This window comes from Apaloderma vittatum, unplaced genomic scaffold (assembly GCF_000703405.1).
Source record: "Apaloderma vittatum isolate BGI_N311 unplaced genomic scaffold, ASM70340v1 scaffold2457, whole genome shotgun sequence".
Classification (NCBI taxonomy): Eukaryota; Metazoa; Chordata; class Aves; order Trogoniformes; family Trogonidae; genus Apaloderma; species Apaloderma vittatum.
In genome coordinates, this window is record NW_009725508.1 from 33400 (window position 1) to 61134 (window position 27735).

General features: G+C 37.4%; 1 protein-coding gene across 1 annotated transcript in view; it reads left to right on the top strand.

Annotated features, from left to right (window-relative positions):
- The window catches only part of LOC104276539 (histone acetyltransferase KAT6B-like), a 66875-nt gene that overhangs the window by 28320 nt on the left and 10820 nt on the right, over positions 1-27735 (top strand). Inside the window, exons 2-3 of the mRNA XM_009872907.1 lie at positions 21354-21462; positions 27591-27706. Of these exons, the coding sequence (XP_009871209.1) occupies positions 21354-21462; positions 27591-27706 (225 nt within the window). The remainder of the gene's footprint in view (positions 1-21353; positions 21463-27590; positions 27707-27735) is intronic.

The window sequence follows — 27735 nt, forward strand, 5'->3', positions numbered from 1 at the left end:
TCTCGTCTATCAACACCCCCAAGTCCTTCTCTTCAGGGCTACCCTCAACCCACTCTGTGCCCAGTTTGTATTTGTGCCTGGGATTGGACTGACCCAGGTGCAGGACCTTGCATTTGACTTGTTGAACCTCATGCAGTTTGCACTGGCCCATTTCTGAAGCCTGTCAAGGTCCCTTTGGATGGCATCCCTTCTCTCAAGTGAGTCCATGGCACCACATAGCTTGGTGTGGTCAGCAGACTTGCTGAGGATGCATTCAGTGCCATTGTCCATGTCACAGAACCGTTTTCTTGAGTCTGCTTTTACTTTTGCACTCTAATCTTTTTCTTTGGGGTGGTTCCTTCTTACATAGCTCACTTAAGCAATGGGACAGGCTTCTTGAGTATAGGATGGGAAGACCCTCTTCCCCAGTCACTATTTGATAAATGTCAGTTAAAGGAAGAACTAAATGCCGCTGTTTTGTTGCTTAGCGTATGTTTTGACAGCAGTAGCAGTGAATGGCTGCACCTCGGTGTTGTTGGTGCTTGTTCAGCCTGGGATCTAGCATGGCATAGCTTTATGAGGGGTGACAGCGTCTCAAAAGGTTGTGCTTGCAACGGTATACCCTTGTCTCCTTGTTTCCACTGCAGCTCTCCATTTCACAGATTTGTGGTACTAGACAGTAGGATTAAGGGGCTTTTTCTTGTACTGTGTACTTATTTTCTACCTCCATAAAGCTACAGTTGCATGTGCTTCTGTAAAGGCAGCATAGAAAGATCCTATGTGGAGATCTCAATTTCTTTGTTCAGTGTGGTCCACAGAGCTTTCTCCAAATAAATGTGCCAACTGTAATTTACACTAAGTAATCATATTGACAGAACAGACTGCAGGCCAGACTTGAGAAATGTTAAAATCCATCCTACTTCCTTGTCTACTTTTGCCTTTCCTAGTCCCCTAAAAGATCAGTCTGTGAAGTACTTGAATTGGCCATGTGCATGAGCTTTAGAGATAGCAAAGTAATTTTGAAGAAAACTGATTTATAATCTGCTATTTTAAAAAGACAAAACAACCAAGCAAAAATCACATCACACAATATATTCTTCAAATTAGCCAGCTGGTGGTAGAACATCTTTTTTGTTGATTTTGGGATAGGAGTTGCTTCAGGATATAACATGTCTGAATTCTCTTTTCCAAGTTACAGTTTTTCAGCATTATTTTGTAATTTATTTTATGCGGAACATGTTGGTTAGAGAGAAATCTGCACAACTGGTAGAGTCCTTTGTCCCAACTTGTATCTGGTTTCTTCAAAAATTTAAGTGAACCTTAGGGCATGAGATCCAATAGCTGCTGCAGTGTGACTTAAGAGAAGCTATGGCAACGCTCAATGCACAATCTAAAAGTTGGGGAAGAGGTTTTTTGATCTGAGCGGTTGGAAGTGGTTTGTTTGTGGTCTACATTTTATTTCAATGGCTTATTTGGAAAGCAGATGACTTTGTAGTATGTGCTTCTGCAAATATTGTCAGAAAGCAGTTAACTCTCCTCTAATAAATCGAGCAAAACTGGGGAAAAACTGGAGTCACTGCAGATGTTAGTATAGTAAAACTGAGTGGAAACCTAAACTTACTAGGCTCATCTTATGAATAGAAAGGGGAGGGAGGGAGGAATATGGGAGACTGCAAACTGCAGCATGCAAAATTGTAGTCCATTGGGCTACTGAGAAAGATGCTGGTCATAGCTGGTTTTGGCATCTGGAGAAGAGGATCGGAACTTCATCAGCTGGACCATGCCAGGAACTTACTGTACCAGCTTTATTGCTTGCCAGAATTTAGCAGTTAGACATAAGCACTCACCTGGTTTAGCTGCCCAAGATGATTGTGTTCTTTATCTACATATTTACCTGCTTCTTCTATTCTACTGAATGTGGCTGCCGGTAGAGATGATCACACTAAAAAAGTTGCTCAACTATTTATTACATTTCCTAATAGGATTGTAATTTCAATGCTTGAAAAATTTTCAAAGTTTTATTTAGTTTTCAAAAAAGAGGAACTTGGTTTTGACAGTGAAGTAAAATTGGGGAGAGAAATCTAGAAAAGAGCTGATTGAAAGTTATTATTGTCTAATGTATGTGTATTTCTGGGGGTTCTTGTTTCTTTTGTAAAAAGTTGCTTTACACTTACTCTTGCATTTTGTTTTTAGACACTTGATTGTAAGTATAAAAGGTCATAGGTTTTACTGCAGTGCTTGTGTTCAGGGTCAGGGTACATATTAACTCAGTTCTGCATTTTCACATTTGACGTCTTCTATTTCTTTGTGTCATACAAAGTTTATTTATCTGTTTACAAAGATATCCCCTCCCAATAATCATACAATTTTGTATTAAAAATACGCTTCTACTGTTAGTCTTCCATTGCTTCCTGACCAATATGCCTTTTAGGTATGATAAGTAATAAAGAAACAAATGGAGTTGGTAGCTAATTAGTGGTAACACCCATTTTACTTCTCTATGTTTACTTCTTCTAGAAGGCATTGTAATAATTATGGCTGTCCTGGTTTGAGAGCATCAGGATAAAAGTTTCCTGGGGCTCCCAGTGTACATGGAATTGTGATGGGGGAGGAGGAGCAGCTGTGCCTAGGGAGAGAAGAGGATGGGTCAGGTGGCACAAATGGACCAGTCATGGTAATTCTTTCCCGTGGTACTTGGGATAAAAGGGCCCCTGAGGAGAGCCCTGGGGCCTTTAGTGCCTGCTGTGCTGGAAGGATTGCCTACAGCTCTTTGTCATCTTTCCCTGTGCTGCTGGTGTTTCTGCCTCCTGTTTTCATGCTGCAGAGGAGCATCGCTTGGTGGGGCTTGTTGTCTTCCCCTGCCTCCCTGGGTGGGAGTGGCACAGTTACTTTTCTAGTTTTTTTGGACTGTTATCCCCGCCCCCCCCCCCCCCCCCCCCATCAATGGGGACTCGGGGCTCAGGCACTTCTGTCTGCTGCCAAGTCTAGTCGGGAATGTTTTTCACTTGGGACCTAGTCGTCATCTGGAAGGCATGGGTTCTGTGTTAACATATTCTGTTGCATCTTTGAATATATTTGCATGCTTGTCTAATATCCGTATATAGTTTAATGTTCTAAGTATTATTTTCTTTTTCATTATACTGCTTCAAGTTTTTTTCATCCTCAAATTCTCTCTCCCTAGTTTCTCTGTTATCTTCGCCTGGGAGGATGGTAGAGGAATCACAGGGAGCGTCTGTTAAAGTTTAGTAGCTGGCCTAGCCTTAAACTTGGACCATGTGTAAGAACTTTTCCAAATGGGGATGTTCTTTATAAGCTGGAGCATTGAACATGGTTCATACTGTCACTTCTATGTTTTTGGGTTTTTGTTTGTTGTTTTTTTTTTCAATTGTGAGGGGATCACATGATATTTTAATAATTTCTTCACTTTGAACCATTACTTAAAAGATGCATCCGAGAGACACGTCATTTCTTTAGTGTTGTGTTTTGAGAGTTGTATTTGTGTTAAGCTTAATTCTCTTTACTTTTGTGATATGCTTTAGAAGCTTCATACAGAAAATAGTGATACTAAGCTTTAAAAAGGAGAAAGTGATTTCAGTATTATTGCTCTTCTACAATACGCTATCTCATTGTTTTCTCTTGGTGTGTTTATCTACTGCTCTTTTGTCTTAACTGTCAGATCTAACAGCCTTTCAGGAAGGTGAACGTTGACAGGAAAAACCCCCCTTCTACAACATTCATTATCCTAGAATTTAATACTAAAGAGTGATCGTTTGCTGATCTTGTCTTATATTTACTCTTCAGTCTTGCTTTATACACTTGTTATGATCAGATGATTATGTACTTAATTGAGAAGCTAGAAGTGGCAAATCTGTTTAAGTGCTTGACTGTAGTTGTTGTCCTCAGTACCGGAATTTTGATGATACTATAACAGCAGAACCTAGTTGCTTCAGTTACCTCCTTATTTGTCTTACATGCAGAATTTAAGTGTATGCACCTGTGTACACATTTCCCTTCCCCCTACTAATTTGGTTATAAACCAAAAAACCTCATGTTGCTCATGTTGTATATTTTCTTGCTCTGGCACAATTTCTTGTATGTGGTTGAGGAAATGAGAATAATATTACATTAGATCAATTTGGTGTAAGTTAAGCCTGCACATTCACAGCATTTTTCAGCTTTTATTTCTGGCATCATGAAGTATTGTAACTTTTAGTTTGTGATTAGATTGTTGGTGCTTAGACAGCAGAGGTAAAGAGTTTGTCTCTCTGGCATGCTGTTCATTTTGCACAACTACAAGTGAGGAACTATTGGGAAAGATGTTGACTTAGAAACTGTTCATGGGTCAAAGTAGTGTACACAAGATGTTGGTTCTTTCCTTTGAGCTCCTGTTTATGTTTATTCCTTCTTAGGGAGGAGATGGTATTTAGAAGGAAATACTGATGCACTTAAACTCCCAGGAGATGTTGCGCATCCTGCATAATGTAAATGTAGTAGTTTATAATCTGAACTTTGGAGAAGGTACTTTCATGCAGTGGGGAGGTCTATGTTAGAGCCGCATGCTGTATTAGAAACGATTTCAATGGCAAGTGTATTTTCAAAAAAATGGCTAATAGGCTTAAGACTATGCACAAGTTGATTGCTTGCAGAAATACTCTTTCTGGCATTAGTTGCTAAAGTAGCATAATCTAAACCTGAGCACTTCTGTCCACATAAACTTTGTATACTGAGATGATGTGTCAGTGTAGGTGACAAATGCTGGATGGTGTTTGGGCCTGGGAACCTATTTTGGGGGCACTGAGAGATTTTCTTTCCCCCTGCCGTGATCAAACCTGGAATCTGGGATTTTTGGTGACCCCACCCCCCAATCATGTGACAAAATACTTTTGTTGGTTATGAACTACATAGTCCTTAAGATTTTTATGTTTACCTAATAGGCATCTCTTCTTAGGAATAAGTGAAAGGGTTTGTCAGATGATCACTTTTCAAACTGAAATGAAATGAAGGCGTTTCCCTTAATTCTTCCTTGTATGTCTGAATGAGTGGATGGTTTAAGAATGGTGTTGTTTTTTGGTTATTTTTTTGCTGTAAGCCAGGGTGGAATAGTTTAAAACCATCAGTAGCTTATTAGTTTGTGAGTGTGTTGTCTTAAGAATCGAATTGCTTCAGAATTGCTTTAAAGTGCTTAAACTGATGTCTAGGGCAAATAGTGAAGTTTCTTCAGAGAAATTATGCTTGCTTTGATCTCTGAGCAGATTGAGTACAGGTGAATACATATTCACTAACTCTTCTGAATAAGAGCATTGAATGAAGACCGGCAATCACTTCTAGACTGCTTTACACTGCAGGTGTCCCAGAAACTTCACTCTGACAGTTACTGCACAGTCTCCTCACTCTTGTCCTCTGTGCACTTGAGGTTTTGGGATGGGGAGTAGGTTCTCGCTGTTTCTGCTAAGTTGTCTTGAAGCTGAAAAGTTCTTCGTATAACTTCTGCTGAGAATGAGTTAACTGCTGATGTTACTTTCTCAGAGCTGACACTTTTTAACTAAAACTGTGCTGTAGGCTTCTGTGCTTCCCCTCCCCCCCATTGTTTAGGAGATATGTGTTTATTTCTAGTCTTTTGTTTGTGTTTTGTGTTGTTATATGGTGGATTGTTTTGTTTGTTTGTTCTTTAATTTTGTAGAAGTGTAGATCTTAAAGCATTTTTAGTTTAAATTTTCTAGACCTTAGATGTTTTTGTGTTTAAAATTGAATATTTAGAAAACATACCTAGTTGTATTCATTATTCTTTTTTCATGTCATCCGTAAGGCAACTTTTCAGCTTGTGAATGCATGGAAGGTCTCATTATTAATGTTGATGTTTTGGGGATGTTACAGTGCAACTTCTTTCCCCTGAGCTTCTAGGAGAGAGATGATGTTAGGAAATACTTCAAGAACCGTGATATTAACAGTGACTTTGACTTGGAGCTGCTGTCCTGTCTACTGGTGGCTTCTGATATAGAGACATTAATTTTAATGTGGCAGGGGGTATAATATGTAACAACGTTATTAGTTCTCATCAGTGTTTTCCAGCATACTTTGAACAATAAACTTTACTTCAGGGAATAACTGTCAAACTTAAAATTGTGCTCATATGAATACAGAATCATTAAATTGCAATAATATAGTTAAAAGGTGTATAAATCTGCAGGTTGTATGGGCTGTCACTGATACGGGATTTGAGGAGAGACCTTTTGAGAGCCTTTTTTTGTAACAGTAGAAATTCTAACTCTTAGGATGAGCTGAGTTTTACTGGTGTGTGTGGGAACAAGTTCGTGTTTTTTAATTACTGCTGTCACCAGCACAGGAGGGACTGTGACCACACTACGAAAGTGTTCTTCCTGAGTGCATTTTAACTGTATTTATATTGATTCACTGATGGGTGTGAGGAAGAGGCAAAGGAGAAGACTTGTATTTAGTAGACAGTAGCAGCAAAATTGCAATCTGAATTTCTCCAGCAGAAGGGAAGAGGTTGCTGTACCTATGAATTTAGTATGTAGCAGAGAAGTTGCCAAGGAACCTCTGTTACTTGTTAACTTTGTCAAGCAGCGGCAGTGATAACTGTAATCTTACCGGTGTCTTACAAGTGTAGATTTGTTTTCCCAGGTATAGTGAAATCTAAAAAGCATTTAAGATTAACAGACTCTGTAAGCTCGTGTCATAAACTGTTCATGACTTGTCTTGTCTTTCAAGGAAAATCCTCTTCAGAATGCATTACTTTGTTCCTTGGTGTATGCACTTCGTGGTCTTGCTAAACAAAGATTAAGTTAACTGAAATCTGTAGTTAGCAGCCAGAAACATTTTAAGTGTTCTGTCTGTAAAGAAAATAGTATTTGTTGTGATATAAAAGTACTTATCCGTTCTGCCTGCTCTCAACTGACTTGGTGATCAAATTGTGGAATTCCAGGAACCAGGCAGATGTTGTATGCAGCCTTCAGGTTTCCCCGCTGGAGCCAAAGAACCCTGCTGTTCTCCCTGCATAATTGGAGATACAGAATATATACTACTGGTAGAAATATAACACCTTTACAGATGTCCTAAATGACAGGAAGCACTCCTCCCACCACCACCCACTCCCCTTCTTAATGGAAGCAAGCAAACTGGTCACTGTATGTATGGGTATGTAGCTGTTTCATGGATTTATGTTGACAGAGAGCAGAGTTGCATGTTTGCATGTCTGTCTTGTGACTTAGATAGCTGCTGTAAACCCTTGGAGGAGCTGAAAATAATGCTTCTGGAATATCGGTTTGATTCCCACATCCTCATATCAACTCTTCTCTCTGTGTTTGTGGCTGTTACATTATCAGTTAAGAGTGCCTTGGCGGTTTAGGGACTGAATACTTTATCAGCGAGGACTACAAAGGGGATTGAAAGTATGTTACTAGGAAAATTGATTTTTACCTTTCTTTATGTCTGACTTCCTTTGTGTATGTTCTTAACATATAATTTGGGTTAATCACGTATTACTTTATTGGCAGGTTGGAAGTATAAATCTGAGTCTATTTTGCTGAAATACGCAAGTGATTTGTGCTTGGTCTGAATATTATTCCAAGTAAGAAATAAAGCCACTGATTTCAGCTAAGTGTTACAGAATGAATTGTGTGATTTAGGTTTCTGTTTCTGAAGTTCTATCAAACATAATTTCAAGACACAGTCTGTCATTTTAAGAAAAGTAAGAAAGATTAGAGAGAAAAGTTATTTTCCGTTGCTGTGTTTTCTCGATTCCTGTATTCTGGCTTTTAAGCTTTGCTGTGTTTTGAGTAATAGAATTACACAGGGTTTTTCCTTCCTTTCCCTTGTCTTTTTCTTCCTCTCGTCAAGTTTTGTCACTGTCATCTCTCTTCAAGTGTAGATTTATTTCTCGTACAAATTGTTGTTTTCTTTGGCAGGAGCTACAAGCAAGTCTGTGTGAAATTATGTAATGTCTGAAAAGTTATGTTCATGATTAATTAGGCTATCATGAAACTATTTTGGTGCGTGCGGAATAACTAGACCATACTTTGTATTTATTTGGCAGTGGTAGAAGGTACTCTGGTCAGATCAAGTAACTTTAGAGTGCTTTTTATTAACTATTATATACATTGCCTGATTATGTTTGGAGCATGAAATGTATGTCTTTTTTTATTGATTGGTTAATGCAAACTTTGCATCTGGGTTGAAGTAAACTTTAAAGGAAGGTAGCCTGGGTTGCAAGCGTGTCTTAGTTCCCAAGTAGTAAAATACATAGTTGTTTGCTCATACCCTTTAAAAATGGCATATTCAAAGAAAAATTTGCAAGAAGTTAAATAATGGGGGAATGATGTGCTATGGCTCAACTGCACCCACATCAGTGGCACAGCTCTGACAGCAGTGGGGTCAAGATGTCAACCAGGATTTTAAGTCTGGAGAGAACTTACTGTACAACTTGCACTGCAGGGGTTTTTTGTTTTGTTTTGGTTTTGAGTAGGTTGTTTTGTTGCTTTTTGTTTTAGTGTGGGATGTTTTTTTTTGTTTGTTTTGTTTTCAAGAAATCTATCCAGTACAGTTCCAAAAATTCCAAGGCGTAGTTGTTAAATCTTTCATATGTCTTAGTTAGCAAGACCTCAAGGTTATATTGTAAGCATCAAAGAGTGAGGGAGGAAAAAGAAGGAAAGGGCCTCTTTTGTTGGCTGTGTTATGTAGAGCTCTCTACAGGCTATTATTGAAGTGATCTGTGTTCTAGAGAAGTAGTTTTTAAAACCTTATCTGCATACTATAAAATTTCTTATCTGCATTAGTTCAATCAGTCATTCACAAATGCATGCTTTGTGCAAAACTTGAGGGAGATATGGTGCTCATCCTAAATGTAATTACACATTAGAATTATCTTTTCTGTTAAAATCACACATAAATTTTGTTTTCACTAAGTTGATTGATTTATTTTTATGCTATAAATATAGATGCTTAGTTGTAAGCATTTTAAATAAATACTGGAGAGTTAAGCCACCAGAGGACAAAAACTGTAAAAAATAACTTGATTTAGACTGTTAAGAAATAGTGGTATAGCCAATCTCCTCGCTTATGCCTTGGGACCTACTGTCTACTTGCAACTTCTGACTGGTTAAGGGAAATAGTTTTCTCCCTTCAGAATTGCAGGTTTACTTGCGAGAGATCAAAGTCAGAATTTTATTCATGTGCTAGTGCTAAAACAGCTGAACAGTGAATACACAAAGTGAAAGATTGACCTACTTGTTTACTTTTCCCTTGGCCTTATAGGTTAATCCAGTCCTAAAGGCCGCTCAGTGAGTTGTATTGGGTCTTGTCATTCTGCTCTTGTCATTCTGCATCTCTCTTTCCACTGAGATATCACATTTTCTGCTGCATGTGAAGGAAGAGGCAAGAGAAGAACCTCTGCATGGAAAGCTTTTTCTCTTGAAGTGAATTTCTGCAGTATGTCTTAAATGAGTTTATCGGTGTGTCTTGTCCAAGCCATGCTCTGCACTCATTTGGAATTAAAGAAAGTGGTTTTGTGGTTGCAGTGGACAAGAAAATATGCAGTGGAAGTAGTTGGAGTATTATGATGGGCAGTGGCCCTGAACTGTGACTGAAGTTGTAGGTACAGGTTATTTCATTATGTAGTTCTGGTGCTGAATGGAAGTGAACAGGAACAGCCTCCTGTTACACTAAATAATCCTGTCAGTGTTGGAGGGGAAGTTTATGCTAGAAGACTTCAGTTTCCAGCTTGAGCATGGTACAGTAGTATTATTAGATTGATTTACTAGGTGATGATTTTTTTTAATACATTCTTTCTTTCAGTTAATGCCTTTTTGTTGGAGTGAAAGTTTCTTAGCACTTTCTGTAGGCTATCAGCAATACGATTACCTTCTTTGAGGCAGAGTATAACCACACTGAAGCACTATTTAAAAACCCCTCACAAAATTACCGTAAGCAAGCTGTTGGCTAAATGAACTCTGCTATGACCCTTCTACTATTCTTTTCTTTCTGTGGTACAAGTTCTGATGCTGGGACTCGTACACTTTCCCTTAGTAGTACAGCAATTTGGTGATACGAGTAGGGCAAAGAATGGGATCTTGGACTTCACAGGTTTTGTTTCATGCTACGGACTTTGAAATAACATAGAAGATAGATTACAGTAAGGGTTTGAGAGCCTGATTGGATTTGTTTCCAGAAGCCATGCAGTACAAATAGCTGCAATATTTATTTTTTTCTTTTTACTGGCTTAAATGTAATAGTTTTAAGCAAATCTCAAGCCCATTTCCATCAAAAGACTTTCATTTAGCCTTGTTTAATAGGCTTGCTTAGAAAACTTTCTAAAAAGCTGGTCTTCTGAGGAATGTTCACTGGTTTTGTTCTGAGCTGTTTGAGCTCTGACTTATATAGCATGGCTTGTTAACAGTGTTTTATTATATTCTAATGGAGATAATTTTAGTGTGCTTTTAAAATCCACTACAGTGATCGGTGTTTTCAATTATAAAATTAAATTTTGATGGGGGGGGGGGGGTTGTAATTTCACAGTATGTGAATATGGAACATTACCTGTACATACAAAGAAGCAAGGACTAATAGAGCGATTTATTTAATTTGTTTGAAATGCCAACCTCTTAGGTAACTCCTTGGAGTATAGAGCTACTTGGCTTATTTACCTTTATCTCACTGCCATGGATTTCAGCACTTGATCAAGTAAAAAACGTACTCTCCTGGTTGTAATTTCACAGTATGTGAATATGGAACATTACCTGTACATACAAAGAAGCAAGGACTAATAGAGCGATTTATTTAATTTGTTTGAAATGCCAACCTCTTAGGTAACTCCTTGGAGTATAGAGCTACTTGGCTTATTTACCTTTATCTCACTGCCATGGATTTCAGCACTTGATCAAGTAAAAAACGTACTCTCCTGTATGTACTTTATGTATCTGGCAGATTTTTAGTGACATTGTGTCTTGATCGATGGCTTGTAAACACCTACAAGTGATTTTGGTCTCTTGGATGTTGAATAAATTGCTTTTCTTTCAAGAGTGAAGTTCAGTTTCTGGTGGGGTGGAGGGGAGGGCAGGGAGGAAGCTGTTGGCGTTTAATCAGCTATTTGTCCAACTTTCTGCCTCTTCAGAAAGGAGACAAGGAATGACTTTATTTTCCATTTATTTATCTATTTGTTTGTTTGTTTGTTTATTAATAGGTTAGGATTATTTGTATTACTCTGTAGTTCGCCTAGTGGAGTATTATTTTAGTGCTGGTATTTTTGCCGAATACAAAACAGCGACTCATTGACACAAGTTTGATGGTCTAGCTGCTGTCACTTGCTGCCCGTAGGAGTATAGGTGGGGTGTTTCTTCACTTTGTGCAGAAATTCAGCTGCTTCATCCTGAAGCAGAACAGGACTCTGCTTGTTTTATTTAAAATTGCGTTTCGAACACTAGCCCAGTCTCATAAAGCCCTACTTTTGCATTTAGTGTAGCACTACTCAAGTCTAGATTGTGCTGACAGTGAACTTGCCCCAAAGAGAAACTAAATAAAATATGTATATGATCAATTTAATATGCAATTAAACATTTTCCCTGAGCAATTAACATCAAGACAACTAATAATTATCCTGTGCCACACTGCAAACATATTGTGCAGATTTATGTAGGATGACTTTGGTAATAAGTTACGAATAAAAATATGCATACATCCAAACATTTGACTAAATGTAATGTTACAGCAATGAAGTGTGAGTAACATAAATATGATGCTCTGAAGAAATCTAGATGAATTTAAAGGGTTGAATTAAATGAATGAGTTTTGAGGGAGATATGAAGAGTGAAAACACGTACTACTTTGGAAAAAGATTTGAGCTAAGTGAAAAGCAAGGATATAATTTGGAAGATGAACTTATGCTTATAATGATTGCTACGGAAGGAGTAATACAACTTTGAGTATAGTCTACTTGGTCGGATCTGCAGTAGTGATTTCATCTTGGTTTGTGGGAGTCAACATTCTACTTTCAGAGAGAATGAAGAAAAGCAAGCCTGTTGTTGGTACACTTGAGGTAGTTCTGTGTGTGAGACTGAAGAGTTCAGGTTTTTTTTTTAAAGTCTTTCTAATCAGAAACTGGAATTTCGAACAGAAAGGATGAAGCTTGGAGTTCAAAAAGGAAAAAGTTTTGGAGCTGTTCTGATTTTAACTGTTACTGAAACATCCCTTAAGATGAGCCAGACTACACCAGGTTTTTTACATCTTAGCTATAAAAAAGACAGACATAGGTTATCTCTAAATAAAATCTAACTTACAAATCAGTTTTGAGCTGAAGGAAGCAAACGCAATAGTAATTGAATATGGAATTGTGGAACATTATATATGTGCAGTACTGGTGTTACATTTGGTAGAGACAATTTATAGATGTATATTTCTGAAGCAGAGAGGTGAATACATTTCTTCAGTCATTCCAAAGTGCAGAATCAAAGCAGGAAACCCATACGTGAAATAAAAAATACTTTCCTTTACAGGCGAGAAGAGCCTTCTCCTGTAGTGCTACCACAGGAATTGACAGATACAATTTAACTAAATGTCTGAGTTCAGTAACTTGGGAAATGATAGCGCCTACACATAGCCAGAGCGTTGTTTTTTGACTGTCTACAACAGTCTGTGTGTCTGTTAAACTTGGATTATGGCTTGAAAGCATCCCCTCTGTATGTGTCGAGGCTTTATATTGATTCTGTTAGAAAAGAAAGCCCAGCCTCCAGAGGATTAGGAGATTTATCTGTATTTTTGTGCTGCTCTTTTGCACCCTTCTCCAGGAGATGTATCTTGTACTTTATGTGGTGGTTTTTCAACAGAAAGTCGGATTTTAAAATTTTCTGTTCATGTAAATGGCAAACAAAACATGAATGCAAGTTGGCCTGCATGAGGCTAATTAAGAGGATGGGGGTAAATCAATAAACCTCTTTTTTTTTTTCTAGAAAAGGCACACGTGTGTATGTGTGGTTTTTGTGGGTTTTTCATGCTTTTTTATTAGCGATGTTCTGCCCTGCCTGTTATGCAACATTCACTATGCTGAGCACTAATCTTTAGTTGCGTTCTTGAATAGAGATGAAGCAACTTGAACAAATTGAAATTAGTTTTGGTTTTGTTTCCAATACCTTGTACTATTATATAAAACAATGCAAGTTAATTTGAAATAGAATTTGGTTTTTATTGTCCTTTCATATTGCAAGGAAAAGAGATTTCTGAAGCCCAAAGTTGCATTCTGTTTTCTGAGTAGTAATTGTTGTAAGCCCCTATTCTGGGTTGTATTGTTTTCCAGTTTGGATGAGGGAGCAGAAATGCTTCTTTCAGTATCTTAAAAATAAAAACTGAATTTAGAAAACTATCTGATAGCGTATGCTGTTTTGTATGTGTATTCCTCATTATAGTGACTGTTTATGAAGCTGCACGTTAGGTTTTCCTATGTTCAGTTCCATCAGTTGTAATGATGCTTTTTTGACTGGTGAGGTTAATGCCAAGGCACACAAAGTGATGTTGGGAGCTGCATTCAAGTGGGATGCAACATGTCCAGTGAGATAGATGATATATTTTCCTATAAAAGCTAGTTAAAATACTCTGGGAGAGAAATTCCTCAATGTACAAGTTTGCGTTGTAGACTTGGCTGTATTTTGTGGGTTGGGAAGGAAGGGGCAACTTTTTTTGTTTTATTCTTCTTGAATTTGAAAAAATAATAATTGTTTTGAGGGCATTACATGGAATTACTAGGTGAAGAATGATGAAAAAGCTAGGAGTAACTTACACTTCATTTCAGCTCAGATTTGCAAGTGAGCTGGTATGCTCAGGTAAATAGGATTCTAAAGCTTGTTTAAGGAACTTAAGAGTTTTCTTATGGACAGAGATGGGAGAGTGCTCCCTCTCCTACTGTTATCAGTAGAAGTATGTCACTTTGGACACACTTTGAGTGTCCCACCTCATCAGGAGTGCAGGCTGGAAGTGAGATTTCCAGTTTTCAAGACGACAGTTGAGGAACTTCTTACCAGAGACAGTCTTTCTATCCTCTTCGCCAGTCAGATGATTGCTCTGTGTGTGCACACAAATTGGGAGGTCATGGAACTGCAAGAATGTTTCAAGCTCTGAAATCTAGTGTTACTGTGCAGCTAATGCCTTTGGGGTATGTGAGTGCAGGACACAAAGGATTTTAAACGTCTCAGTTTTGGATAATTAACATACCTCTGACAGGTGTGTATCATAATTCCCATACAGCCATACCCTTTGAAAGTACAGGAGGGAGATGTGAGTAGAGGAAGCCTTTGTGTAGTAAGGAAGTGGGATTTTTATAGAGCAAAAGAGAACCTGAACTTATATTCTAGCAGTGAATATAGTCTTTTGTGGGAAAGGGAGAAGCTTCAGACTATAGTTCTTTCTCAACACACACTGTTTCTGTAATTTATTGACTTAAAGGTGTAATAAAAAGATTTGGTACTCTGGACTGTCCTCTTTCTCTGAAACTGCCTTTGTGCTGGGTTTTGTTTTGTGCTTTCTGAATGTGTAGATGCTACCTTAAGGTTTGTAGGAGGCCTAATGTTTTCACACTTCAGTTGAGTTACTTCTGTAATTTTACCATGTCATGCCTTTGGTACTGTAGAGATAACACCTGGAATCTACTGGATAGTTATCATTAAGAAGTTGTTTTAAAAAATAAAAGTTAGATGTTTTAACTAGCTCCTGAAACATGATGGATTTTCTTTAGATGTGGAAAGTAAACTCAGTATTTTTATCCACAGAATGGGTGCAGTAAAGGGATTGCAGCTCCAAGTACTCATAATACCTTGCCTTGCCTGTGACCAAGAGCAACTACTTTACTAGCTGAGACTAGTAATCAGTAACTGTGACTCATTCAGGGTTTTCTTTAGCGTTAATTTTTAAAAAACAGTGTTTAGAGATGCTAATGGTGGTATTTCTCATTCAAAGACTTTTATTTTTGAATTTTATTTTTATTTTTCAAACATGAATGTGATTTGTTGAAATGTAGGTATTCTGAGAAAGTGCACTTGGTGCTTCTGTTCTTCCTGAGGCTGTATATATTTACGCAATCGAATTAGGGCACAGACTGGTACCAGAACAGTGGATCCCTAGTGAAGAAGGTGGTAGTTTTCAGTAAAATTTGCCTCTCTTTTCTCTCTCCCTGAAATTACTTGCATGCTGTTTCTAGTCATAGGATAATAGAGATGTAATATTTGTATATGGTGTGTAAGAATGTGTCTTCCAACATGCCAGGTGATGCTAAGGTGTTTCTGAAAATGCATTGAGAGACAGTCACAAATGTGAATAGTTGAGGTTTTTGATGTACTCTTCAAACTTAATTTCTTGGGAGTGCATATGAAACTCTATTTCTTTTAATGCATGTATAACATTCATCGAGACTAGCACTTAACTGTGTACACACAATTACAGTTTTAATGCCTAACAGTTTTCAGACGATCTGTTTAAAGCCTTCGAGTGCTATAGCAATGTAAATAGTAACCTTGCGTTCAGTGGGATTTATATTTGTGGTTAACTTTGCATACTCAAAAATAAGACTTTTCAGGACTTAACATGGAACTTTTTGGGGGTGGGATGTTAGAACATCCAAAAGGTTTAGAAATTACATGGGAATTATCAGTGTGCTCAGATAAGCATGTAAATTCCACAACCACAGAAACTACAGCAGGAAAAAAGATGTTACTTTGGGCCAAAGTTTTGAGATGGATTCTGGCATAAGGTAACAGAGGTCCAGATGATTTCTTTTTTACCAAGGATTCATTTTATACAGTGGAAAAGCCTATTAGTTTCTCAGAATAGATAGTCACAATTGATTAAAATAAATATAAGAAATATTTTACTGATTGCATGAATGACTTCTAAATCTTTCATTAAATATGGAAACCTCAGCAGTTTGCCTAAATGCTAACACTATGCTGTTATTTCTAAATTAGTATGATTTATGTGTGCACCACTGTCAGGGTTTGCCGTATCAAAGTGGTAAGGGTAGTGGATCTTCAGTATTTTAGAACTTGTAAACTGTGCTAAATAGTTGAAACTCATGTTTCTTTCCTGCCACCCTGTTGTTTTTTATTAAATGAGTTACAAGACACTTCCTGAAGTCACTAAACCTAGCATTTTTCATTATATTTAGTTTTCATCTGTAGCACAAACTTACAAAGCATAGTTCTTCTTGTTTCCTGAAGTGACTTAGATGATGAAACTATGATCAAAATTTATTGTACACACATTTGTATAATTTTTAGTGAAAACCATCTTAAGTATTAGGATAATCACCTACAATTAGTGTTGAAATGGGTTTAAATGAATGGGGTTTAAAACTATAGGAGTCGAAAACTGTTACAAAGTTATATTTTGCGAGTGTTCTTATTCTAAAGTAGAGATTGGGGTGCAGGGGATGAACCTGAACTTTTTAAGGTAAGGTTTCTGTAGCATCCAATGCCCCACTGACATCTCTGACACTATGAATGAGTCCTTGCCAGTCTGTGGACGTGGGGCTAGCACCCCTCTTAGGCCTGAAAACCTCACAGTATTCCTTGAATAGCCTGTGTTTTTTCTTAATCACTGCAGTAACCTAAATCTGGAAACACTCATCTCTGCTATTTAATTGCTTGCTTTCTTCTCTGCCAGATGTTAAATTTGGATGGTATTTCAGATTCTTTATGGTGAATGATGTCACTCATGCATTTTCTCTTTTGCTTTATGTGGGTGGTTGCACTTCCTATTTCTACCCTGTATCAGATGCATGCAAGATGATGAGCTGTGATGCTGTCCTCCTCCACCTCACCTGCTGCACCACCCTGCAGTCTCCCCTTGCCCCCTACACCTTCCCCTGATTCCCGTGATTTGTTTATTCCTGCTTTGCACAGTGGGATAACAGCTCAAATCTGTCCTCTCCCATCGCTCAAGTTGAGGATATGTAGGCACACCAAGGTGAAGTCAGTAATGGGTTTGCATTGCCCTGATGAAAGGCAGTCGCTTTCAAACTTCACTGTCTCAATCTTTCTCTCTAGTTGTTTAAGAGTAGACACTTGAATGTGGTACTTGTTCTGGTAGTTTCGGTTTGTTTGTCGAGTCTTCTGTGCAGCACAAAAAAAAGTATTGTCGTTTGAATGGTATACTAAATTTTTGTTGAGAATAACTGAACTGCAGACCTTACTTCTTCATCTTTTTAGCACCTTTTTTAGGAAGGTGGTGCTTTTATGAGATCACAGTGAAAGTTTATATAGTGCCTAAAGCAGAGACACTAAATAGTCTATGTTTGCTGTTTTAGTAACCCAGGCTCTTGAAAACGAGCCTGCATAGCTTTTCTAGTTCACATTGCTTTTATGAGTGTTCTGGCCAGCTGTTGTGTTGGTGATGGTTTTCTATAGGAGCAATTTTGCCTCTGCATTTTTGCCTGAAGGGAAGGGGGGGATACATTTGAGACTTCCTACTGTGAATGTTAAAAATAATGGCCAGTTTAGTATTTGTACTGTATGTTTAGCAGGAATAAATAGGTACCTCCTACCAAATTCTCGGTGTAAAGTAATACAACCTGTTTAAAACTTATATACATTTGGGGAAAAAAAAATCCTATTGCTTGTATTTTGTGAACCTTCAGTTTCTGAACACAACTGTCTGTTCCTATAAGGTATGAATCTTGTGCAAATTTGCCCTGACTCCAGTTAGAAATACAGTTACTTGAATAGGACAATCTTTTAAATTTGGATGTACAATTTCTAGTGACCTAGAAAACGAAACCCTTTTGAAAGTTGTAATTTAGCTTATTCTCCAAATTAAAGGAATGAACAGTTCTTCTCAGTTTATTAACTTTGTTGAGGAAGTAATAGTATGTTACTAGATTATTCAGACCCATCTTCTGTGACAGAGCAAGCACTGTACTCTTTTTGTAACACAATTAATGTGATTCTTAAATAGTTGATAAAACTATTTTTGTTTTAAACTGATGTTGAATAACAAGAGAAATATTACTGGTTAATATGGTGTAAAACATTGTAGTGTTGAGTAACTAGTTCCTCTCGGAAATGAAATGGACTTAACCTTCAAGGTGAATAATCATTGTCTTTCAGAAGCTAATGATACCCAATTGCTGTATTTTAGAAGAGGATGTAGTGATTAACAAAGGAGATAGATACAACGAGGCTGGGGAAGGGACTGGAGGGAAAGTCCTGTGAGGAGAGGCTGAGGGAGCTGGGGGTGTTCAGCCTGGAGAAGAGGAGACTCAGGGGGGACCTCATCACTCTCTACAACTACTTGAGGGGAGGTTGTAGTCAGGTGGGGGTCAGGCTCTTCTCCCGGGCAACCAGTGACAGGACGAGAGGGCGCGGCCTGAAACTGCGTCAGGGGAGGTTTAGGTTGGATCTCAGGAAACCCTTCCTCACGGAGAGGGTGCTCAGGCACTGGGATGCACTGCCCAGGGAAGGGGTGGAGTCACCGTCCCTGGAGGTGTTTAAGGAGAGGCTGGATGGGGCACTTGGTGCCATGGTCTAGGCAACATGACTGGACTTGATGATCTCAGGGGTCTTTTTCAGCCTCAACAATTCTGTGATTCTGTAGGAGATGCATTTCTATTTGAATTACATTGTCAAGTCAAAAAAACCAAACCAAAACACACACAAAAAAGGACCCAAACAAAAAAAATGAAGTCAAGAACCACTTAGTTTATCCACTTAGGTGTTTTGTGGTTTTTTTTTTTTTCACTGTGCTGATAAGAATGTGTGTATTCTTAACTTTGAGTAGCTCAGACAGCAGAACCAGTAATGCAGTTTTTCATGTAAATAGCTTCAAAATATATACTGGAGACAGTAAATTTTGAAGAAACTTAATGTGCTGAGGTGATAGGACTTCCAGGCTCTCTATTACTAGGGCTGGTATGGGAACATCAGTCTTTGTAGCCCTGAACTGCCAACAACCTTTGTCCTTTATTTTACCTTCAGTTAAAAAAAAAAAAAAAAAAAAGGGGGAGGGGGGAAGGTTTGAAATATGGTAGTAGATGAATGTTGGCTAATGGCCATGTCTTTTCCTAGAGCAAGAAGAAAAATCTTGGAAAGATAAATGAGATTGTGGACCTGGATTTGAATGATACGTGATGTTGTATAAATTATTTATCACAGCGAGTCTTTCTGAAATGGTTAAAGCACTGTTATACCAAAGGGAAGGAGAAGGTTGCCAAGAGGAGATTTTACTGGATTCCACTGAAAGAATAATCTTTCTTTTAAAATTATCTGTATTAAACTTTAAGTAGCAGTTAAGAGATATCCACAAGATGCTGCAAGTGAACAGCTAGATTTTGATAGCTCTGGACCATTTTTATGCTGAACATTATTGGCATAGTTTGTGTTGTTGGTTTGTGGGATTTTTTTTGTTAATAACATCTTGCTCTGAATACAAGTTGTTTATAATGATGAAATAGATCTGTTGAAATATTACATCTTATTGGCAAAAATAGTAACTGACTCATTTTCTTTTATTTGTATCTGCAGAGTTTTCTAACTTGCAAGTGAAAAATTCTGTAGGTGATGGGTATGTCCTTTTCCACCTATAGAATTACTGATTTGATTCAGTGCTATCCTGCCAAAACTGAGAAAGAGTATCCATAGATTTTCTTTTAATTTTTTGATGTGTGACTAAATTGGAAATCTACCGGTTTTAAAACTTCAGCAATTATTCTTGTTCAAGTAGGAATGTAATATTTCAGCGCCCCGTATAATCTATAATGATGGTCTTAGTAAGATGAGGGACTGTAGACAGTGTTTGTTCCTACTAGTTACAAAAAGATAATATATTGTGGTTCCTTTTTTACATAAAGTAAGGGAACAGACATTTCCATACTTAGGCTCTGGTCATCTTTCATGTATTTTCCTTGGGGTATACAAGTATGTCAGTATTCCAATAATTGAGTTGCAAAGAGATGAACAGTGAGCAGACCTTCTGAGGTCTTTTGAGAAAAAGTCCTGTGCCTCAGGGTATGTTTCTATGGAAGCGGTTGTAGGCTGGGATAAGGGTATGTGCGCTCGTCTTGGCCAAAAGGACAATTTTACCTTGCTAGTGAGAATATTATTTGGAATCTGCTGCTTGATTTAAGATGATCCTAGAGCTTGATATTATATCTCTAGTTCCAGTATTTCTGTATTCTGTTGTGATGAGGTATAGGAACGTATCTGCATGGAACTGATTCTTAGGAATACCCTTGAAAACAAGCATTCCCCACTTCCAAGAACTGTAATGGAATACAGATTTGTAAGTCAAGCAGGAAAGTTTGTCACTTTTTGAAGTACTGTGGCATAGAGTGGAAACGTAAAAATTGCAGTTGAAAACAACAATTAATTACTTTGTTATATAAAACTAACAGCATTGCTTAACTAAACCTGGAAACCATGAATTTGCAAAAGAAACTATTTTAATTTTTGGATTGTTGTGATACTAGCTGCTAGAAGCCAGTCTGGGAAGGTACTACATTGTTTATAGAGTATCCTACTTCAAGGAATAGTTGCACATCATTTTATTTGTTACAGATCTGTTTACAGATACATCTGTGTAGGCATTGATACATTCATATTTTAAATGACACAGGTCAGTAATTTCATTAAGGCTCTAAAGTTTACTGCAGAAACTGTTTCGGGCCATTTAATCTCTGATAGTTTGTCACATAGCAGATTAGGAAGATTGAGAAGTAAGTTTGTATCAATTCTTAAGTCTTTTTCTGAAAAGTTCAGTGTATTGCTTCCAGACATCGAAAGATTTACCTGAGTTTTTTATTATGGTTATGTATCATAGCTGATAGGGCTCATATCTGTTGAATCTAGTATTTTTACCCTAACCCAGTAGTTTCAGAGGCAGATGCCAGTTGTACTGGATGGAAAGTTATAAAGAATGTCTTAAATTTGAGAGGTTTTGTGTAAGTTCCTGTTTTTCTTGTGGAAAGGAGCTTCATTGATCTCTCATGAAAGCCAGTTTGCATCTCAGTCTTTGAGCACTATTACATCTGAAGAACAAGTGACTGTGTTCTGGATTTGAAACTGTGTCCAAGAGCAGTGTCTTAAGATCTAATTTTTCCTCATTTTTGTTAATAGTAATCTTGTATTGGAGAAGTTTACATGGATTTGTACACAAAGTTTCTTATTATGGGCCATGATGCTTATGAAATATGTTATGATACAAACTTTGTTATTCCGAAGTTACTAAAATGTATATTTGTCTTGGTGATTAATATATGGTACAACAAAATGTCTGGTGAAAGTGAAAGAAACCAACACTGAGACTGGGTGGGGTTTTTTTGATTTTTTTCTTTGTTTTTTTAATGTATTTATTTTGGTACCTAATTCTTGTCTATTTATTTTCAAATCTAGCCACGAGCTGATCCCATCCCGATATGTAGCTTTTGTTTGGGAACGAAAGAGTCAAATCGTGAAAAAAAACCAGAAGAGCTGTTGTCTTGTGCAGACTGTGGCAGCAGTGGTAAGTTGGCTGAATTTACAAATGCTAGAAATGTTTATATTTACGTCCATTTTGAAGTTATTAAAAATAGTTTAAACTTCTGAATGCTAGCCTTTCCTTAGACGCAGATTGAGAACTGAAGCAAAGCAGAGTGTGGAAGAGAACTTTTTTTTTTTAAAAATTAAAATTTTGTCAATCTAGATAACTACAAATGAGAGGTGTGAATTTGTCTTTATGCTAGAAGTATAGATCTGAGTAAATCAATAGGGAAGCCACACTTGTAAAGTACAGGAATTCTGTTACTGTTTGGATTCTATGTTTGATCTGAAAATTCAGGTTTGCATTGTGACATCAATAAGAATTTCACTTGAACAGGTTTACAGCAGTTCAGAAGCTGAGGAGTAATCATCATAATAACCTTAGCTGGTGCATATCTTGTGTATCAAATTCATTTTTTAATAAGTTTCTCTTGTTAACTCAATTGGGAATTTGAATAATATTTCAAATAAGATACTAAAGCTCTTAGGCACCTGTTATTTGTCAGGCACAAGACAGTGACTCTCCTGATGATATGTACCTTGTTCCTGTGAGGTGCAAAAACTCTTGCAGATCCATATGGCTGTTCTGAATGCAGGTGCTCCCATTAAAGTGAGCAGCTGGTTAATATGAAAACAAAATACTCTAGCACACTGTTGCTTTGCACAGTGTTTGTGCATATATGATACTGAATGTGTTTATGGCCTCGGTTATTCCTGATTCATAAAGGGCAAGGCTAAGGAACTTGAGTAAATCTCGTCAGCAACTGTCATAAAGCTTTTTCTGACATGACTGTAGGGTTATGGATGTGAAAATCCTTTGACCAGTTTAGCTATTCTGAAAAAATCCGCTGTGGAAAATAGTTTGTACTGGAAAAGCAGTTATTTGGACAGTATAATTTGTCAGTTGACTGGTCTGCTTTTGTTTAGCTGTATCAGTAAAAAACCCCAACATTTGCTCCCATAAGCTTACAACTGCATTGGGAAGTATTTATGGTAAGGCTTTGCGATGTAGACCATAACATCTCGGCTCAAAGACAAAATAGCAGCCTGCTCAAGTCACGGGCCGTAACATCCAACTACTTGGTGCAACCCCTTTGTGCTGGCACCTGGTTGCATATAAACTAGATTGAGGAACAAATGGAGTTGAACGACAAGTTTGATCAATTCACCCATCTAGTTCTCTGCAGAGCCTGATCAACTTCTGTGCCAGAATGAAGAAGAGGGAAGTGCTTTCAGGAGGGAAGTGAATAGAGAAGGGGTAGGGTCTGTGTCAGCCAGCGCTGCTTTTTGAGAAGGCTGGAAATGTAAGAATTGTTTCCATGTCTTGAATTCAGAGTCTCTGTGAACCGTCATTTTGTAAGTGTGCTGAAGGTAGTCTGCTAAAACAAAACAGTGTGGGTGAAAAATGTGTTTTCACTGAACCAGAATATGCTTTTGGTCCTGTGCTTTTGTCACCTTGGATGGATTCTTGGTATTTTAACCCATGTGGGTTTTTTGTCTATTTAAGGCAAATGATTAAATGGTGAAGTACAGAAGCAACTTTGTCACCCCATTATGCAAAATTAAACCTGATAGATTTTAAACTGTCTTCCTGTAATCGCTTACACATTTCCTGTATTTTTCAAATCTGTATTCTAGTATTTGGAAATTTAGTGGGATTTGTGCTTGGTTAGACTCTGGTATGCAGAGTTTACATTAATCAGGTGATGTTACATATCAGCTACTCTTCTGTTGTGTGATAATCCCCTGATAGGTCTAAAACGCTTTAGAACTGGAAGTCTTGACTTTCATGGATCAGCTTCCATTCGAATTAACACTGATACATTCTCTATGCCTCATTAAGACTAAATTATCTTTAATTAGTTCCTCAGATGTATTTGATATAAAGAATGAAATGTTGAGACTGCCAATCAGATTGCTGGATGGTTAAACTTTAGCTACTGATGCCTAACTAAAATAAAAACCAATCTCGGTGCAATTTATAAATAACAAGACTTCACTCAAGTGGAGGTTTATTGTAATTGAATTTGTAATTTCGCACGTTGCAGTATATCGTGAAGCCTGTCTTGCTGTCTAACAAACATAAAAGAAATTGCATGTTGTGCATAGCAAGCAAATTGTTTAGTTGAGCAGAGATTAAATTGCAGTGCCCACTACTGGCATGTCTGCTTTCCTTTAGGTTTTTGTGTCAGTTGCTTGTGTCTTGTCAAATAATACATCTGTGTTCTGAAAGCAGAAACTATCTGCCTATTCACGTATTTCATTGATACTACTCTTATTTTGTAGTGTTTGGGAAGATAATGTATTTGGGCAGTGGAAAAGAAATGCACTGCGATGTTACTTGCACAGGGTGTTTTTTCAAGGAGTGAGATGAGGGATGTCAGATGTGAGAAAACAAATCTTAATATGAACGCAAATATTGCTCTTTTTCTTTTCTTCCGCACCCCTCCCCCTGCTTTTTTCCTCCCTATCTTTTGATTTTGGAAAAATTGATGGACGAGAACTGGAATCTAACTCTTACTTCTGCTTTCACAGTTGGAAGGTTCAGAAACAAAGAGCTGCTGCTGACAGGTTATTTTAAAATGGAGTTGAAGTTTTAGAAAGAAGAGGAAGAAAAGTTGAGTTACTGGGGAACTGTAGTAAATACTTTCTTAAAGAGGGGAAAGAAGCTAAAAGTAGAATACCTGTCAGTACTGCTCTTCGAAACAAATAGTGTGTTAGGCTGAGAAGGCAGGAGAGGGTTACGCATGAAAGATGGATAGGGAAGACTAGAGAGCGGAATAAAGACATCGAAGACAGATCAAGAGGAATAGGGACAGAGATGTTTGGAAAGGACTGTGTGGAGATTGCTTTATAAAGCAGATTTAGGAGATGCTTTAGAAAAAGGGAATATGGGAGTTGTCTTTATTATTACTCTCTGTGGGAAGATGTTGGCTAGTTGAATAAAGCAAACTGCTAAGAAACATGCAGGTGGAAAAACCTACTACATGCCTGAGACAGGTGCACTGATCCTCTGTGCTCATAGCTAAAGTCGCTCTAAATAATAATGCTTCCTACCTAAAAGGTTATTGAACAGAAGGTTGGGGCTTTTTGTGAACTGTCTTACATGTTAGTTCCCAACATTTGTGTCAAAGCTAAAAATAACTGGAGATATTAGCATATCTCATTTAGCGCTGTAGATAATTGTTGTCACTGATGTAATAGTCTTTCTTCTGAAAGACTTGACTTGTCATATTCTTTGAAGAATAAACAAAGTCCAAATTTGCAGTGAGAAGACAGAAGAGGGCAGGTTAAAGGAGTTGCCTTCAGTCACGAAGGAGTGAGATGTTCAGTTTTCGCTTATTTCTGCCACATCAACGTATCACAAGTCTTAACCTTTTCTAACAGAGATGGAAAAAATTAAAAATTAAACACTGTAAAATTCAGGGCTTTATTTTAAAGTAAGCTTGTATGTATTCCTGGTGGGAATTTCTGGCTTTCAAAGGTCTAAATTTCCAGTAATTTCTTAAATTTATGCAGCTCATTAAAATATTGATGCTGGCGAGGTTTGAAATAAAGTCAAGTACTTGAACCAGGAGAAATTACCATGTGAAACACTTCAAACTAAAAATCGATCAAGTGTCAAAAACCTCTTGGCAGATATATCAGCTTGTGGATACAGAGAAGATAATATATTCTCGATTCTGGTTTAGATCAGTTGAAGTTGAAATACTGCAAATTTCTAAACCAGAAATATGCTTCTCCTCTTCAGGTCTTTCAAATTGGTTGTAAAATCACTGAAGGTGTCACAGTGGCTCTATCGAACTGACTGCAGAAATTTGTTAAACTATGAAAGTAATTAAACTGAATCCTGTTTAAAAGTGTTGCTTGTTGCTTGTTGCTCTGCTTGTTGCTGTTTTATTTGCACTGTATCAAGTTGCGTCTAAAAGAATGTAAATATTATCAACTATTAAAGTCAAATACCACATAGTGTTTTGAAACTTGAAACTTTCTGCTCTCTCTGCTGGGGCGTACCTAGGAAAGACAGAAGAAGCACGTGGCAAATGTATAGTGATGGTTCCTGTTTGCACTTTTCCAGCGTCTAGTTATTTGTGGCTCGGGAACTTGGAGTTGCAGGCAGAATCTTCATACTTAATACCAATAATTTCTTCTATTGAATTTTTGCCCATTAGTAAAGTCTAACACTTAAGGATATTAACAGCTGTGGATAGCTGTGTAATTGCTTGAATGAGAAATGTTAAGTTAATAGATAAGAGAAATACAGTAGCCCTTTTACACCTAACCTGTGTGTAATTACCAACCAGTGAGAATGGTCGTTTCTTATGTTTATACTTCCTAATTATTTACTTAAGGCAAAGTTAAAATCAACAATTTAAACCACAACTTACTTCCTCTTGAAGTAAATCCCTTCTGTGCAGGGTAGATAACTGGAATTAAATGGACTTATAGGGAGGTAATTGGTTTATGATTACATTTTAATATGTTAATAAAGTTGTTAAATCATGGTTGATGAAATAAGTCTGTCTGTGATATTTATTATTAATATCAGCCACTCTAGGGAGTTTTATTTCTTAGCAGATTTTTTTTAAATGAAGCACTTATTAAGATTCATTAAAGGCAACAGTGTATCATCGAACTCAACTATGCAGTTATGGATTATACTTGTCACTTTCAAGTGAAATAGACATTTTAAGCATATACTTGGTTTTAACCACAAAAATTTGTTAAAGTTTCTTAAACTATTTGCTGAGTCAAATTACAATGTTTTTTCCATATCTTTGTTTATGAAAGTAATCCTTGAATTTATCATTGATTATTCTTTATTAATAGATTATATTGCTGCATTTTATTTTAAGAATATGCTAGATTTACACAATCTAAGTTGTCCTTTAAAGTTTAACAGAAAGTGGATTAAGTCTTGGATACATACAATAAAAGGGATAAAATCTGAAAAATTGTCCTTACTTCATGTGACTTTTGCATTGCATCAGTCATCTTTGCCATTTGTGTCTCAGTCAGAAGATGAAAATAGCAAATGCTCCTGGGTTAGCCTGTATTCCTGTCTGTGGTGGTTTAGCTCAGCCTTGGACTGAGAAGCAGTGGGTGGAGAAAGTCTGAATCACCATGACTAGACCATAACCTGGAAGAAAGTGCATATCCCGACTGACGAGGAGAAGAAAGCATCCTTCCTGTGCATTGTATCACTGCAGCCATCTCTGAGTGCAGCATGGCATCAGGGAGTCTTATCTCTCCAACAACTTGGGGGTTGATGTCCTTGATAATCTCTGAATGTAATACCGGCAATAAGTGTTGCCCTGGGAGGGCTTGTCCCTTCCTATCTAGTAGTGCCTTTATCTTTTAAGGATACGCTCTACTGACATTGTTGAAGATGTGAAAAAAACCACCAGTATTGCCTAAGGTGGTTTATGTGTTCAGTTGTCTGATCTTCTGTTAATTGGAAAAGCCATGTAGGCATTCTAGGCTACCGTGAGAAGAGAATGGTCCTACCAACGGAGTAAGATACAGTTTTGTGGGACATGGTAGTTCTGCTAATCTTTGCCCCCCCACACCAAATTTTAAGTCTTCCTATCAAGTAAGCTTTTCTTGTGCCAATTACCTGCTTCATTTTTTTGCTTCTTACTGCTATGAAATTGTGTTTTCTATATAATTAATAAGTTGATAAGTTGGAATAAAAAATGCACATAGTTTGACTAATAACTTTCTCTCACTAGATACTTGGTATATTTAGAAAAATAATAGGGTTTTATCTAAAGATTTCCTCTGTATTGCACTGCTCTGAAAGAGGAGTAGAGTCAAAATTGTAAAAATACCTTTTTCAGAACTAATGGCAGTTTAAAATGCTATGTAAATAGCCTAGTGCTTGTATAGGTGCTCACAGATGTCAGTTACAGTGAAAGTCAACTTGTACCTCTCTATGAATGAGTTTTATAACACTTATTCTGTATCTTCCTATGAAGTAAATGAGTTAAATAACGTTAAAAAACAGCTGATTCTTGCAGGGTTCTGGTGGTGCTGGCTACATCTTGTTGAACTGAAGAAACAAATGTAACAATCTTAAATCTCAAGCTTTAAATATTTTGGTTTTTTTAGGACATCCATCATGTTTGAAATTTTGTCCTGAGTTAACAACAAATGTGAAGGCCTTAAGATGGCAGTGTATTGAGTGCAAGACATGCAGTGCATGTAGGATCCAAGGCAAAAATGCAGTAAGTTAGACTGTTGAGCGTTATCTGGC